The sequence below is a fragment of the Nelumbo lutea genome, chromosome 3, assembly GCF_056320005.1.
Source record: "Nelumbo lutea isolate HS-2025 chromosome 3, American lotus-T2T, whole genome shotgun sequence".
Classification (NCBI taxonomy): Eukaryota; Viridiplantae; Streptophyta; class Magnoliopsida; order Proteales; family Nelumbonaceae; genus Nelumbo; species Nelumbo lutea.
The window spans coordinates 42516622-42532798 of record NC_142686.1 but is presented as its reverse complement, the minus strand read 5'-3'; the positions used below and the strand labels follow the sequence as shown (position 1 = coordinate 42532798).

Here is a 16177-nt window from a genome sequence, read left to right as displayed (position 1 = left end):
AAATGAGAGCAAGCTACGCACCAACCTCGACCTACTTGAAGAGGTACGGGACCTCGCATACATTAGGACCGCGGCTACCAGCAGAGAGTAGCTCGATACTATAACGCCAGAGTCATGAAGCGGAATTTCCGTGTTGGAGACCTGGTTCTTCGTAAAGTCATGGTGCCTGAGCCCGGTGTTGGTAAGCTCAAACCGAATTGGGAAGGACCCTACCGAGTAAAGCGGGTGCTCGGGGAAGGTACGTATGAGCTCGAAACCTTAGAAGGGAAACAAATACCTCGGGCATGGAACATCGTCAACCTAAGGCAATACTATATATAATTGTCGAACTAGTGAGTGGACTATGAGTCGCCCCCCCAAGGCCTAAGGGCCAAGACGCCGAGCTAACAAAATGACCTCGGCACCATATAAGTCCTAGTCGCCTCCTCGGCATGGGCATATAAGACCCAGTCACCTCCTCGGCATGGGCGAACTCCAAAAGAGAGTGGACTATGAGTCGCTCCCTCAGCCTAGGGGCTAAAAGCGTCGAGCTCAAAAAAAAGACCTCGGCACCTTGTAAGACCTAGTCGCCTCATCGGCATAGGCGAAGTACTTTTAATGCCCAAGGCATAGGCAGCTCGGGTATGAGCCCTATGATGCATAGCCCGCTCTGGCATACAACAGGGTGAACCCATCAGGGACAAGCAACATCTACTTAAGTAGCACGTGTGCAGACAGGTTGGGTATATACCCTACTATGTCGCTCACCTCGGCGTACATCATGAAATTGCCCCTAAGTACTGGGCAACAGTTCGGGGAGACGACAATTGAGAAACCCCCCACTACGGTTATCTAGCTCGATAGCTCAACAGTTCGGGGTAAAACCACTACTTCGGACGGAACAAGTTAATTGCACGACACTTAGCAAAAAAGTGTATTTCATTATAAAGAGTTCATTAAAAAATATATATATATACCGAGCTCGCGGGCTCGAAGTACAAAGAACTATTAGGAGCACTCATTGCCCTCGCCAGAAGCTTCGGCGGAAGAACCATCCTTGTCATCGGCACCAGCCTCCTCAATGTCAAGTGGCTCGCCATCGCTCTCTGCCTCGGAGTCCGGGTCTCCAGCGGCTTCAAGGGCCATCTCATTTGTAACCCACAAAGTAGTGATGGCACTCATATCGAGCTACGGGAACTCGCGCTTGGTTAACCATCTACTAAGCTTGTAGCCTTTATGGTAGCCCTCCGATCCGGCCTCAATCAGCTCTCCCTCGAACTCCACCAAGCTCTTATAATCCGCGATGCCTTGACCTTGGCTTCCTCTATGGCCTTGAGAAGAATCTCAGTTTGCTCCTTGACGTCGGCCTCGAGGTTCTCCACCTGGCGCTTCAGATCTGCCTTCTCCAACATCAGTGACTCAATAAGCTCTTTCTAAGCTCGCGTACTATTCTCCAGTTGACTGATCTTGTCGCGAGCTAAGTTCAGCTCAGTATGAGCCTCGCAGGACAAACTCTCAGTAGCTAGAGCCCACTTCAAGTGCTGCTCAGATTGGTAAGTCAAGGCGTGCACGGCAGAGTTCACCTGCCAAGAGTAAAATTAGTACCGGCAAAACTACAAATACAAAAGTCAAAGAAGAACAAGACTTACCACCATGCAGTGGGTAGCCGCCCGAGCCCCAAGCTAAACAGGCGATAGTTCAACCCAACTTGAGACTTCCTCAGCATATACAACTCCTTTGCTCTTATGGAGGATGCACTGCGGGGCCAGGATACTCCGAGTTGTTCCTTCGCTCCCCAAAGAAGCAACGGTTGTCGTAAGAGCGGGTCCCGAGGGTGTCTTGGGCGCACAAGGTAGGACCCTCTCCGACTCCAAGTTAATCACCGGGGCCATACTAGAAGGTTGTTCGGGCTCAGGAATGGTGGGCTATGGAGACTCTGTACGAGCTCTTTTAGTAGCTCGCTTCTTCTTCTTTCCTTTCATCCGCCCAAGAAGCTTGTCCGCACTGAGATTCATGGGAGCTGCAACAAAACTTAGCATTAGCAACATCGACAATAGAATACCAGCTATCAAAATCAACTTTAAACCAAGACGACCTACCAGGACTCAAGTCGACCTGCACGAGCTTATCTTCGGCAAGGTAGTCCTTACAGTGGAGGCCGAGCTCCGCCCAAGACTGGAGCGTCTCCCTTGTCTTCAGGTCTAGCCTAACACCGGAATCCTGAATGGCAGCCCTCCAATGGGTAGGAAAACGCCACCCCGCGGGATTACGAACCACAAAATAATTCCGTTTCCAGGTCGGGATCCTATTAGGTAGTTCGTGCAAAAGCTTATAACTCGAGCGAGGAGACAGATAGTAGGTCCACCTTTGCTCGGGAAGGACGCAAGAAGAGTTCCTCTTGATTGACAAGATGGAAGAAAAAATATCGAGGTCGAGAGGTAGACAGTACTCGTAAAAAAGAGAGATTGTCCCTACTATGTTTCGAATGGAGTTCGGGTGTAATTGGTCTATGGTAATGTTGAAGAACTTCAAGACCTCTATGATCAAGGGGTGCAAAGGCAAGCAGAGACCGGCCACGAGCTGCTCCTCAAAAATTATGATCTTATTATGATTGTGTTCCCAAGGGAAGTTAGTTATGAGGAGACTATAAGTGTACTCATCCGGGAGGTGGTACTGATTTATTAAAGCCCTAATTCCATCCACAGTCATCGTCAAGGGACCAAACCTATCCGGCACTTGACCTCGATGAGAAGTAGATGTCGGGTTATCCGTGGTCCCTCGAGCCTCTCAGGATGACTCCACCTCGGGAGGACCGACCTGAGCCGAGGTACCTTCCTCAGGCTCATCTAAAAGACTATCGAAACTAAGGTTGGACATGACTACGAACTGAACTAAATTGAAAAAGAAAGGCTAGGGGAGACTCACCCAGAAAAAGCAACCGAATTGGGAAACTCGAGCTAAAGAGTCTAAGCGCGACCTCTGAGCGAAGACTAGTGAACTTGTGGCGAAGAAAAATATCTCGGGTCCCCCTATTTATAGTCGCTATGTCCGAAAACCAACGGTCAAGATCAAGGCGATCCAATGGCTCTCAAGAAAACCGGCTACACGACCCCCGAGGTTGAAATCAGTTTAGCGCGTTTTTTGGCATCCGCGGAATTTATAGAACGCATAACGTCCGCGCGTAAACCGTACGCAACCTGAGTTATCCTTGATTGAGCTGAGCAGCGAACTGGTCCGACCGACGAACTATCCGACTGGACGGCCTAGACTTCAAGCCAAATCCACCCGTCATGTCGTGAACTCCCCACACCAGGTCGGGACCCCTAGCTCGGGGAGTGGGGGCAATTGATGGAGGGTGATTTGGCCCGACCTCGTAATAAGGAGACATGTGAACGTGACTCAACATGGGTGACAACTCAACATAGCCAGCTCGCTATAAAAGTGATACTCCACTACCCCGAGCTAGGGATTCTTCGTGCTAAGATCATCTTGAAGAATGGGCACCTCGGTACCAGGTTGCGACACCAGTACCTAGTTCAGTTCGAGGTGTACAAGCCTTAGCTCGAAAACATCAGCTCGAGGAGAAACCAGCTCGGGTACACCGATCTGCCCTCGATATGATCCCGAAAGACACTCCAACGGCTCCCGAATTCCGCGGGATCACGCCTCGTAACAACTAAGCGTTATCTCCCCGTCCAAATCGGGCAGAAGTTTTTAGCCTTATCAATTGATAGCGTTATCTCCAGATAACACGGAAATGGATTCTATCATGGCGTTGATCTCGGAACTACTCCGCAAAGCCCATGAGGACTCCATTATATAAGGGCCTCCCTCCAGGGGCCCAAGGTACGCACGCAATTACTGCTTACTAGCTCTCTTGCTCTTTAATTACTCTCAGCTCGCACATAATGACTTAAGCATCAGAGCGACCTCGTCAGGTAAGCACCCCCCGAGTTTTCTGATTCTTTCTGTGCAGATTCTGTACGTCTGCCGTCTACTGGAAGCCGAATCACCTCCAGCTAGGAGCAGCCAGATTGCGCAGCATCAGATCTAATGGGTTTCTTGCTAGTATATCACAGGTAGGATAATATAGCAAGTAACTCCTCATATATGGTGTATAGGAGAAATCAGCAAATAGATTAAACTTTTCATCTAACAAAAGAACTTAAACAAATACAAATCTGACTAAAACTAAATGAGTTCCTCAGTACCTTGGACTTGGACCTGCACAGGTTTACTTCCTTTAATTGGAGAAAGGCAAGTAGACCCTACATTGGCACAACAATTAATTTTTCCATCAGCATTCAGCAATTTCTCTTTGTTTTGCTGATCGACCAAGCCGGGACTGCTAATTCCACGATTTACATCATTTTGAATTTTGCCCGTAGTTCTTACTTCGTTCTTGTCTTTGTCATTGTAAGGAACTGTCTCCGGTAAATCTCCTTCCTGCGTAGCTCTCAAAGCTATATCCTTTCCTTCCAACCTTATCACTCGCAAATTCAGTTCCCCTAACTCCTTCTTCCAAACCTTAATCTCACTCTTGGACTTCCTTCTAACACGCTCTAATAACCTATTCTCCCTCTTGAGTTGGAAGTACATCTCTTCTGCATCTTCCTTTATCTTCTTGATCTCCTCTGACAAATTAGTATTTCTTTCTTCTGCATTTTTCTCTCTTTCACAGATTACCTTGTGATCTTCTTCCAAACGAGTAAACCGCTGCTTGAGCTCATCATACGAACTCTTATACTCCTTGAGTTTGTCTTCAATATCGAGTTTGCTATCCTTAAGAGTTTCATACTCTTTCTTCCTCTTCTCCAGTTCCATTGACAAAACCGTACAGTCATTTTGAACCTTCATGTTCTTTTCTTCCAACTCTCTACACCTGGTTCGGTAGACTTCCAACTCCTTTTCTAATTCAACACAGCGTCTTTCCGTGCCCTTTACTTTCAACTCTTCTGAACTTCTCTTTACCTCGACTTGCAAACCTTTTATCTGAATTCTCATTTTTTCTTCTCTCGATGTCAATATCCTTTCCACCTTCTGGAAATCTGCCGGCTTGTAAGCCGACTGAAGGAAAGAAATTAGTTTCGAAATACTGCAGTTTTCGTTGTCCTTGGCATCGACTTCAGTAATCACGATGGGACTTCCAAGTTCAGAAACCCTAAATTCGTCCATTTCATCGAAACCAATGACGATTTTAATGAAAATGAAGAAGAACAATGTAGGGGGAGACAAGGTAACCCTATTCCCGCAACAAGACTGGACGAAGATGATCAGTCGCTATTACAGAGAAGTCGGAAGGGAATTAGAGAATTGTCAATTGAAGTAGACGGTCGGTTTTGGCGGGTAAAAGACAATCACTATTCTCACAGAAACGCTACCCATACTATCTTATGCTTTGCTTGGTACCAACGCTACCCTACCCTCAGTATCTTAGGTAGTGTTTGCTACCATTGCTTACGAATTGACTTGATCAATATAAATCGGTATGCCAACTTGACGTGGACGGTGGACGCTCGGTCTTCAGCTAAAATGTTTAAACTTCAAGAGACCGGCTTCAATCAGTGCAAATCAATGTTCACACCGTTCAAACAGCCTCTTGCAATCTTTCATCTGTTTGAACGGCCTTTGCTCTGACCGAAGCCGAACTTTCAGTTCGGGCAGCGCAAAGATTGCGCAAAAGCCACGCGTGCTCTACTTAATTTAAAATGTTTGAAGCATGCGAGGTGTTTAACTTTCGTTTTAACGCCGTTAGCTTGTAAATAATGACACAAAATCCATTTTTTCCAGTCCGCTCCCATGTTCTCTTCCTACGCCGAGCTGGAGTCCACCACCGGAGGTTTCTCCCCGGCTTCATTTCTTGGTAAAGGTAGCCATGGCAGTGTCTACATAGCTGTTCATGGTAAGCTCGTTGTTGCTGTTAAGAAGACAATGACGTGGGCTGGAGCCACGCTTCAAGGTGGGCTAAGCGAATCCGGTTCGCCTTGCAGACCACGAAGGCGGTCGAGACTCTGCATTCTTCGAACCCGCCGGTCATTCACAGGGACATTAAGTCGTCAAACGTGCTCGTCGACAGAAACTGGAATGCCAGGCTGGGGAATTTCCGGTTGGCCTTGAGGGGACACGTTGAGGACGTAAAGATTTACGCCTCCCGCCGGCACTTTGGGCTACCTCGACCCCGGCAACGTTTTGCCAGAGAATCTCAGTACCAAGAGCGATGTCTTCAGTTTTGGGATTCTGTTGTTGGAGATCATCAGTAGCCGAAACGCCATTGACGTGAACTACAGCCCGCCCTCGGTAGTTGATTGGGCCTTGCCACTTACCAAGCAGTTTGAATTTTCTCTGTTGTTCGATCCCCGGATCGGACCGCCCGGGGACTCGTCTGTAATGAGACAATTGGCGGTTCTGGCGGCACAATGTATCGGGTCGACGGCCGAAAAAGATGCCATCTATGGTGGAGGTGGTTGAGTGTCTACAAACTGTTAGCAAGAAAGTGCCTTCGACAGTTTGGAACAATCTCAGGAAGCGGGTAAAGAAGACATTTCCAGCAATTGACCGAAAGATGTTTGATGATGGGAAAGAAGAGGCTGTCGTCAAGACCTCCAAATCTGGGAATAGAGCTTCGTCGTTGAGGAACACAAAAGTATCTAGTGTTCCACCCTCTATGGATTAAGTGAAAGAAGCAATGGGTTCGATTGGTGTTGTTGCTGAGGAAATCGGGCAATAAGCAGTTAGTTCGGTTAGTGTTGCAAGTGAGAATTTCGGGCGAGAAGCAATTAGCTCCGTCGGTGTTGTTCCTATTGGTGACGGTGAGTATTCAGGGCGAGAAGCAGCAAATCCTTCAAATGGTCTTGTTAGTGAGGATTTTGGGCGAAAAGCAAGTACTTGGGTTGCTGCTGATGGTAGTTGCATGCAATCTAAATCAACTGGTTCAGTTGATACAAGGAAAATGGGCTCTTCTACTTATCAGGTTGCGCTGGTCCGAAGGAAATCAAGTTTGGCTCTGAGTATGCCTCATGCCATGAGATTGTTGAACAAGTCGAGGCTGTTGCCTGGACTGAAGCCGAACTCATTGAATGTATGCGGCTGCAGTGTTCCTATGGGGTAGAGTACTATTCTACCACTAGAGTTTCTATTGCCTATCATACTTATCAAATCGAATTGGATCATATTTGAATTCAATCCGATTAACTATTCAGTAAGAATAGGACATCCAAATTAGATCGATGATATATTTGAATTATCCAAATGTGATTCAATTATCTCCAATATGAAATTGGATTTTTGAATATCGTCGACACCCTTATATCTAAACTCCTCATTAGGATACATTCTCTAACCAAAAAGGATTAGAGTAATTCTAATTCTTGTAGGCATTACATAATATAGAATATTATACATAATATGGATTATAAGTGTGTATAACACAAAACAGCATATATATAACCCAAACAGAGCAATTTTAGAAGGGGTGCAAGATTCCCTCTAAAAGCTCATAGAGTTGCCATCATGACAATCTCCCCTGTTTTGCCCCACTAATTTAGGAAGAAAGCTCACTAAATTAGAAAGACAATTTATCACGATTCTGAAACACATCTCCTAATGCATCCATGTTCTTTCTCTTCCAAGTGAAACACCGGCCTCTTGTCTTCTGTAAGTTCAGTAGAGAGGACCCATCTTAAAGGTAAGGCGAGAATTTTCTTCGTTTTTCTCCTTCTATGCAGTGAAACAGGGGCTCCGCCCTGTTGTTTTTCTAACTTTTCGTATTCTCATATTATAGTTCATCCATAAACAGATTTAAAGGTAGACCAGCTGCTGTGCAAAATCCACCCGATTGTGCTCTGAAATATTTCCACAAGCAAGCAAATTTTTTCACTAAAACAGGGGCATCGGCTTTCTCCTTATAAGCAACAAAACCCGCCCCTCTGTTTTGCTAAAGTATTATTTTCTTATCTTGCAGTTCAACGGTCCGATTAATTTGAACCGCCAGCATACCTACACCCCATTGTTCTCTAAGCAATTTCGGAGTACTACACTTGGAAATCACAACTAGCATACCTCTACTGGTTTGAAAGCTCCATCTCAGGTGAATCATTCATATATTCTCCAGCATACTTCCACCGCACTTTGTTAGGTGGAAATCATTCATTTCCTGGTCACCTGGAAATCACTAGGAAATGAAAATCATCATCAGGTTAGACCAACTTCACTTGCCCATTTGAGCGAACACTGTAGATGTAATGCAGGTAACACTGATGATTAAAGTGGATCAGATCTTTGCTATGTCCATCTCATATCCGACTCATTTATGTTATTTACTATTTATAGTATTTGTTTTGTTTTACAATTTTGTTGAAATTAAAAATTAGTTTACCATAATTACAATAAACTATTTACTTGAAAATTTTGTTTAAATAAAATGTTTATTTACCGTAATTATAGTAAACTATTTTATTTATTGAAAATAATTACATTGCATTTATTGGTAAAAACTATTTTCAGCAATAAATTTATCTTCAGAAAACTGTGGCATCTCTTTTGTCAGCAAATGCGCGTTCCACTCAGAATTTGAAAATGAGAAATTTCTTTACATCAGGTGAAGATAGACGACCACATCTGACTTAACGGGTCGGGTCATCTCACCTACACGAAATGTTTCATTAATATTGCATTGGTTAAGTTGTGACAGTCATTAAGTCACAATGATTTTTTCAAACCTATTAAACTATTAAATCACACTGATTAGTTGATCAGTTGTAATTAAATTAACATTGATCAACGTTAAATGGTGACAGATTTGATGTCAAGCTATGATAATTGATTAATACTATGTAAATGTAATTATTACACATTAACTACATGAATGTAATTAAATCACATTATAATTAATTATCGCTAAAAGGTAAAATAATTAATTAGGATAATACAAATAATATGTTAATTTAATTTTATTTATTATTACCAAATTATAGTTAGATTAAATGTACTTAGACCCGGTTAATTAAATTTCTATATCATTTTAGTTTATAATATTTAATAATTTAATTAGCTATAAAATTAATTGGTTATGTTAATTTAGATAATATATTAATCTCTAACCAGTTATTAAGTGATTTAGTATCTCAGCCATTGATTTGTTAGCTTTATATTTTCATTAATTATACCCCACTCCGCCTGAACAAGGCAAGTTTTCCTTGACCTTAAATGGGGATGGGGCAAGGAGGGGGTAGGGATGGGGAAAACATTTTTGACCCAAATCAGGGATGGAGCGGGGACATGGTTTGCATGTAATTTCTCAAACCCGATAGAAAAGTAGTAAAATATCCCTAAATTTAATATCAATTTTTAAAATATTTCCAAGTTTTTCTTAAATTCTTATAATCTTAGGATCATTTATTAAGTACCCCAAATTGTTATAATCCAATTCTTAAAATACCCCCAAATTCTCATAATCCTATTTGTAAAATAACCACAAATTAGATTATTTTTAGGTGATTGCCCCGGGACGAAGAAAATTCAAGGATTTTCCGTCCCTAACAAGGAGTGGGTGCCTTGCCCTGAACCCGTCCCAACATCAAGGATAGGGCGGGGAAAATTTGAAGATTCCCCATCCCTAGCAAAGTGATGGGGAATAGGTGCCTTGCCCTAAACCCACTCGACATCAAGGATAAGGCAGGGAAAACTCAAAGGATTCCTTGTCCTTGACGGGGAGGGGGTTCCTTCCCATAAACATGCTTAACATTGGGGACAGAGTGAGGAAAAATTCAAGGATTCCCCGTCCCTGATGGGGAGTGGATGCCTTGGTCTAAACCCACCCGACACCAGGGACTGAATGGGATGGGGTTGAGTGTCTTGACTATTAGGTGGGTGCCCCACCCTAAACCTACGCCATTGTCATTCGTATATACTTTTTAATTATTAGTGAAGTTAATAAAAATGTTAACTTTTGTAATTATTTTTATTTATTTAAAGTCAAACAAAAAGTTAGTTAAAAATAATAAAAATAATAGCAGTTATTAAAATTATGACAAACAATTAAAAAATTAAATTTATTAAAAATATTTATTCATATTAAATTAATAATTAATAGTAAATAAAATTATTCAATCTTTCAAATTTTCCCGTGCATTACACGAGTCCCCACTAGTGTATGTGTGTGTGTGTGTGTGTGTGTGTGTGTGTGTGTGCATGTATAAATTATATAAATATGCACCATCAAGCTTGAAGTATTGGGGGTAGGCCCGACCTTAAATTTTTTATTGGTTTGTACAATTGGAACAGTGACAAATGGGGATTCTATCAAAATTCAAGGGGAGGATGGGTAGTGAATGATAGTTAGAGGTGTTGGTAAATAAAATAAAAAATCAATAAAAACTTCTAAGGTGGAGTTGTCGATACAAATTTCTATACATGCAAATATAAGAAAAATGAAGACAAATTCAAATAAATTGTTTTATATGTCTATTTGCAGTAATGGGATACAAACTCTTTGTATTTGAATTCTCTTACAAAAGAGATAGAACCTCTAATTCTCTCTTGGTTGAATATTTTTTTTTTAACTTAAGGATTTGTATTGGAGTTGAAGTCGAGGGTCGGATGATGTGATTATGTACTTCAAAAAAATGATAAAGATTGCTTCATCTAATTGGGCTTTGAAAGCTTGATTCAAAGAAAGCTTCTACAAGACTTCAAGAGCGTTGTGATTTTTCCCTTTAAAAGATGGTGTGTGCTTCCTCCTCTAAGAGCCTTCTTCTTTCACTTTGTTTATTTTTTATCAAAGGTCCCCTTTCTCTTGATGGGAATCCCTATTATATATTTCTTGGTCTAATCTCTTAATCCCCATGATTAAGGATTTGATTAATTCTTCTTTCCCTTTTTAGAGAGTGAAATGTTGTGAATATTATCATTCTTGAAGTGAATAATTTATCATCCATTATTCTCTCTTCAATCATTAACTAATTTTTATGTATGGAAAGATGTGCCTTAATTAATTAGAGATTTGATTGGCTCTAATTACCTTTCATAAAGAAGAAATTTGGTAATTTACCATTTATGGAGACAATGATTTTCAATCAATTATTCTCTCTATTCAATCATTGACTAGATTTCCGTCATCAAAGCTTGAGATTATCTTTAGTTGCATTATTTCCATAAACCACTAAGATTTATAATTCAGATTTGAATTTAAGTTTGACTTAAAGGTGGGTCCCACATGGACTCTTCCATCGTGCTAATAGATTTACAAAGGCAAAGGCCAAATGTTAAGACCCATATACATATTTGAGAGTATGGCGTTAGAGCCCAAATAGAAGGACCCACAATAAAACCCATAGGCAAATTTGAATTTATGGGGAGTAGGGCCCATTTAGGGGCCATGAAAAATTTAATGTCTACAAGACTAAACCATAAATTTCCCAATTTTAAAATTGGACAAATCAGGTTTAAAATGATCACCCCCATTTGTAATATATATATATATATATATATATATATAAGAGTTTTACATCCAACCTTAGTTTAGTCGATGATTAAGTTTTATAGTATATATAACACCCCTTTTATTTGGACAATTTCCCATCTTATCCATATTTATTTACTAACTTTATATGTACATGTGGAGACTCTGGTAGTTTGGTCAATGTTCGAATTTTATATACCTATGACAACTCTTGCACAATTCCTCATCTTATCCATATTAGTTCCATTAACTTCATATCTATGCAGGTGGAGTATTTGGTTCCATGTGCCATCACCTCAAATTGAGAGCTTTGGTCAATATCGAAAATGAAAAACAATAGTCCTTTTGCCCTTTTCCTCTACATGGAGTTCAAATGAATGTGGATACCCTTGACATTTTTTTTTTTCAATTTTCCATTCTATCTTTTTTTTTTTTTTGGCAACCAAAGAGAATGTCTTGACAAAAAAGTCCATCAAGGCTAGCTCCCAGATCCACTCCGAGCAAGCTTGAAAATACAACCCTCCTTCACTAAGGCCCTTAACAGCAACTACAGTGGACCATAATATTAGTTGACCAATTTACAAAAGAAACTTTGATATTTCTAACTTTAATTTCATTGACTATATCCTAAACTAAGGAAAACACATCCCTGGCCACTAATAACTTTCCTTGGTTTATAACATCAATAAGGTTTAAATAGTCACTTTCCAGCAAAAAAAAAAAAAAATTAAAGCTTGCAACGAGACAACAAGCTTTAACCCTTGTAAGACTGCAATAGCTCCAGCCTGAGTGGGGGATCAAACCTTCAAATTCCCAAACTGAGTTGTAACCACTTTTCCACAGTGATCCCTCAAAATGACACCACATAGCCTTTGCTTGTCCCCATTGTTTTAAAAGGCTCTTGAGGGGAGGCCAAAGGCATAAACCTCAAGGTGAAGATAGGAAAAAAGGGTTCGCTCAATAGCCTCAGACCCCACCAACAAGGCTTAGGCCTTAAGTTGTTTGAGGCTTAAGCTTTTGGGCTTTTGGCCTCAAAACGTCCAAGGCTTAGGCCTCAACTATTCAGCATGCTAATGTGGAATATGAAGATTTATGTAGGGTCAAACATAAATTCAAAACAAAAAAAAGAGCATTTTTTTGTATATATTGGTGTAATGAACAAATAAATAAACATACAAATAACAAAAACCCTGCATATAAAATGTGTAAGGAAATAACTTGCTTTATTGTGCACACTTTATTCTTACTCATTTGCCCATCTATCTCATACTTGATAATCTATTTGACTATTTTTAAAGCACATGCATCATATAGATGGACACTCTTCGCTAATGCATACTAGTGCAAGAAAGGAAATAGGAATGCTTTCAATGTTGGTTCATACCCCTAAATTGAAAAGTTTGACTTCTATAGTTTTGTTTTTCTAGGGAATAAACTACTTTGGTAAGATTGTAACCCAAATTGTAATGTCTATTTGTGGTACCGGTACCCCTTTTTATATTATTTTTAAAAAACTCTTTTTAATAGTTAAATAATATAAAACTAACCTTGTAAAATAAAATAAAATAAAAGGAATGCATGCATCAAAGTGTCGATGCTCAATACATCCCTTTCAGCATATTGGATTGGAGTGTATGGATACTTTGAACCATGAATCCAAGTCTAATATATCATACAAGTCAATTCATTTAAGATTCTAATTTTATATTTTCATGTCTTTATTGTTTATAAATTATATTTTTTTCTTTTTTTTTTTCAAGGCTTACGCCTCAAAACGCCTTTGAAGCGTACACCTTGCCCTTATTAGACACAACCAACCCGCCTCGGCCTTTAGTCTTTCGAAACCTTGCTTGTCCCAAAAAGCTACCATCTAGGGGTTAACTTTGATAACACCTAGACCAAGGCTTGCCAAAAAAGTCAACTGCAAGGAGTAATCAAGTTCCTCTCTTTTATCATCCTGTCAACACACACCAAAGTAGCACTCAGATTTAAAGCAATATTTTAAAAAATATAAGAATTCATACTTCTCCAAATGGCCCATAGGAGTAAAATAGACAGACATAGAACCTCTTTTTTCTATCACCTTGATCTTTGCATTTATCAATCCACCAACTAAATTAGCAATCAGAGGAAGGAAATGAAGCAAAAATATCTCTCCTAGTTTTAAGATTACTAACAAATCAAGTTGCTTTTGCATGTTCATAATGTAACAATGCATGAGATATTGGTTAAACTTCTCGGTTACATATAGGGCACACATCAAATTCCCCAATCCCTCTTTTCTTGATATTTTCCTTAATTGCTATTGCATTTCAGAAACATTTCCAAAAGGAAATTTTTAATTTTTGGATCAATATTAAGTACCCACAGGGACTTCAAATGATGTTTTTTCATGGCCGAAGCTCCCCTTCTTGTTCTTCCTTGCAACTCTAAATTATTAATGCTTAGAGATTTTGCTGCAAAATAAGCAGATTTAACTGGAAAGATGCCATTCTCACTTAAGGTCCAGACAGTTTATCTTGCCAATCACCAGAGGATAAAGGAGTATTAAAGATATTTTCTATAAATACCTCACTAAAAGTATTCCTAATAACCTCCTCATTCCATCTCTAACCCGAAGCCACCATGGCACCATCAAGTCTTTCATTTCATTTAAATTAACATTCTAAGGGTTTGGACCTTGGATTTTGAATCATGGAATCCTAGGCAACCACGGATCTTCCCAAATCTTAATGTTCTCACCCTTGTTAACCGCCCAACAAGCACCACATTTGATGACTTCCTTGGCTGCAGGCAAACTCTATCATTCCCATGAGCCCCTCTCTAGAGATTAGTTGATAGGAAACTCCTCCCCTTCAGGTATTTAGTATTAATTATTTTGACCCATCTAGTTTATTTTAGCTAGCATTCATCCATCTAACCCATTGGATTTTTTTTTTTTTAATTCTCCTACAATTCCACCAAAAATTCATTTGGAATTTAAGCAACATGTCACATATTGTTCTTGGGAGGAAAAAACAAGACATAGAATGAGCAGGAATTATTGCAACAACTGATTTTAAAAGCACTTCTTTCCCATTTGGGATAGCAAAAGCTCTTGCTAGTTCTTTGTCTTGCATTCAGTTCTTTTAACAAGGTGACTAAAGAGGGCTTTTTTTTAGATCTCCCAAAAGTTGTAGGGAGACCCAAATATATAGAGGGGTTATCCGCCCTCGTCATTTATAGAGTTATTATCATTAGTCTTTGAAGCCTACTATGCAAACTTTAGCAGGAAAAAAAATCAGATTTGGCTAAATTTACCTGTTAACTTGAAGCTTGCCCATAGTTGTGGATAGCATCAGGAGAACCCGTCCTTCAGTCTCTAGTAAACAAATAGCTATCATCTGCAAAAAAATAAGTCTGAGATCACCAAGCAATCTCTATTCATTTTAATGCCTAACAATTGATTGGAATCCACCAGTTTATATAAATTTGCATATAAAACTTTGGAGACACTAGAAAAAAGATATGGGGATAAGGGATCCCCTTGTCTTAGGTTTCTCTATAGTCTCAGAGTTTCACTTGGAACTTAATTAACAAGAATTTTATATGAGACTATAGTTACACACTCCATTATCCAATTGATCCAAGTCTCCCTAGACCCTAACATTTGCAATGCCCTAAGAAATCCCCATTTCACCCTATTATAGGCCTTATTCTTATCAAGCTTCAAGGTCATTCATTTTTACTTGCACTAATATTTCATGAGCTATAAGAAAGTTGTCTTTAATTAGCTTGCCCGGAATAAAAGCACTTTGACTTGCACTAATATTTTTACTTATAAGAGGTTTAACCCTACAAGCAAGAATTTTTGCAATAATTTTATAAATAGTACTACACATGCTAATAGGTCGAAAATGGTTAGGGGATAACTTTAAATATTATTTAAAAAATAGATTAAATAATAAAATTATGTAATAACCTCAAAAAATAGTAAAAACACAAAAATAATTATAATAGATTTAATAAATTTTGATATTAAGAATATAAAATACAAATAATTAAAAAATAAATATTATTTAAATAATTCTATTAATATTATTTAAAAAATTAAATATTATTGAAATAATAATTTTATAAATAGCACTAGAACTAGTGTACTATTATGTGTCAAGTGTGAATCTATTTAAAGTTTGTAGCTTGATTCTAGAAGTCTTTCACATGTTTAAGGCAAGGAATTGCACAATACTTAAGGGAGTCTATGGCATTGGGTATGTCTATGCCTTTACACGTGTGATATTAGGTATTTATTATTTTATTTTATAATTTCAATATCCCCCTCAAATGGTCAAAAACAAAATAGGGTAAAATATAGGGAATTACCCTGTACCTTGGAGGTAGTGACACTTACGTTCTCAAACATTCATTAGAGATAGAAAGCTACCTTGTTTTTTTTTTTTTTTGGTGTAAAAAAAAAACCTTGTATTTTTAGATTCCAACACTCTACTCCCATCATTACCATTTTGCTAACTTTGAATTTTTATGAGACCATTTTGTCCTCTCCTTTATTGTATTTTTAAAATCCAAGTTTGAGCTTCTCCTATCTTTTTTTTTTCTATTTTTCATATATGTATATATATAAAATCCAACTTCAATATATAAAAATTTGCAGCTAGAGCAACTTAAAGGTAAGACCACAACCCCCCTAGCGCGCAATAACAATTGGTCTTTAACAACTAAGCCAACATTTATTTCATGTTA

At 39.4% G+C, this 16177-nt stretch overlaps 1 protein-coding gene, 1 long non-coding RNA gene and 1 pseudogene across 4 annotated transcripts in view; 1 reads left to right on the top strand and 2 right to left on the bottom strand.

Moving 5' to 3' along the window:
* Positions 1 to 8037, bottom strand: part of LOC148864526 (uncharacterized) — a 41649-nt gene extending 33612 nt beyond the window's left edge. For both annotated transcript variants that reach the window (XM_088974876.1, XM_088974877.1), the window contains exon 1: positions 4191 to 8037. In XM_088974876.1, the coding sequence (XP_088831002.1) occupies positions 4191 to 5154 (964 nt within the window). In that variant the 5' untranslated portion in view covers positions 5155 to 8037. The remainder of the gene's footprint in view (positions 1 to 4190) is intronic.
* On the bottom strand, positions 339 to 4178 carry LOC148864527 (uncharacterized). Its single transcript, XR_016109109.1, has 3 exons — positions 2079 to 4178; positions 1629 to 1999; positions 339 to 1562 (listed from the first exon to the last, which is right to left on the bottom strand). It is a non-coding gene; the product is annotated as an uncharacterized LOC148864527 (long non-coding RNA).
* LOC148864525 (serine/threonine-protein kinase-like protein At3g51990) lies at positions 5666 to 8358 on the top strand (annotated as a pseudogene). Its single transcript, XR_016109108.1, has 2 exons — positions 5666 to 7083; positions 7940 to 8358. The product of XR_016109108.1 is annotated as a serine/threonine-protein kinase-like protein At3g51990 (transcript).
* Positions 8359 to 16177: the final 7819 nt, after the last annotated feature.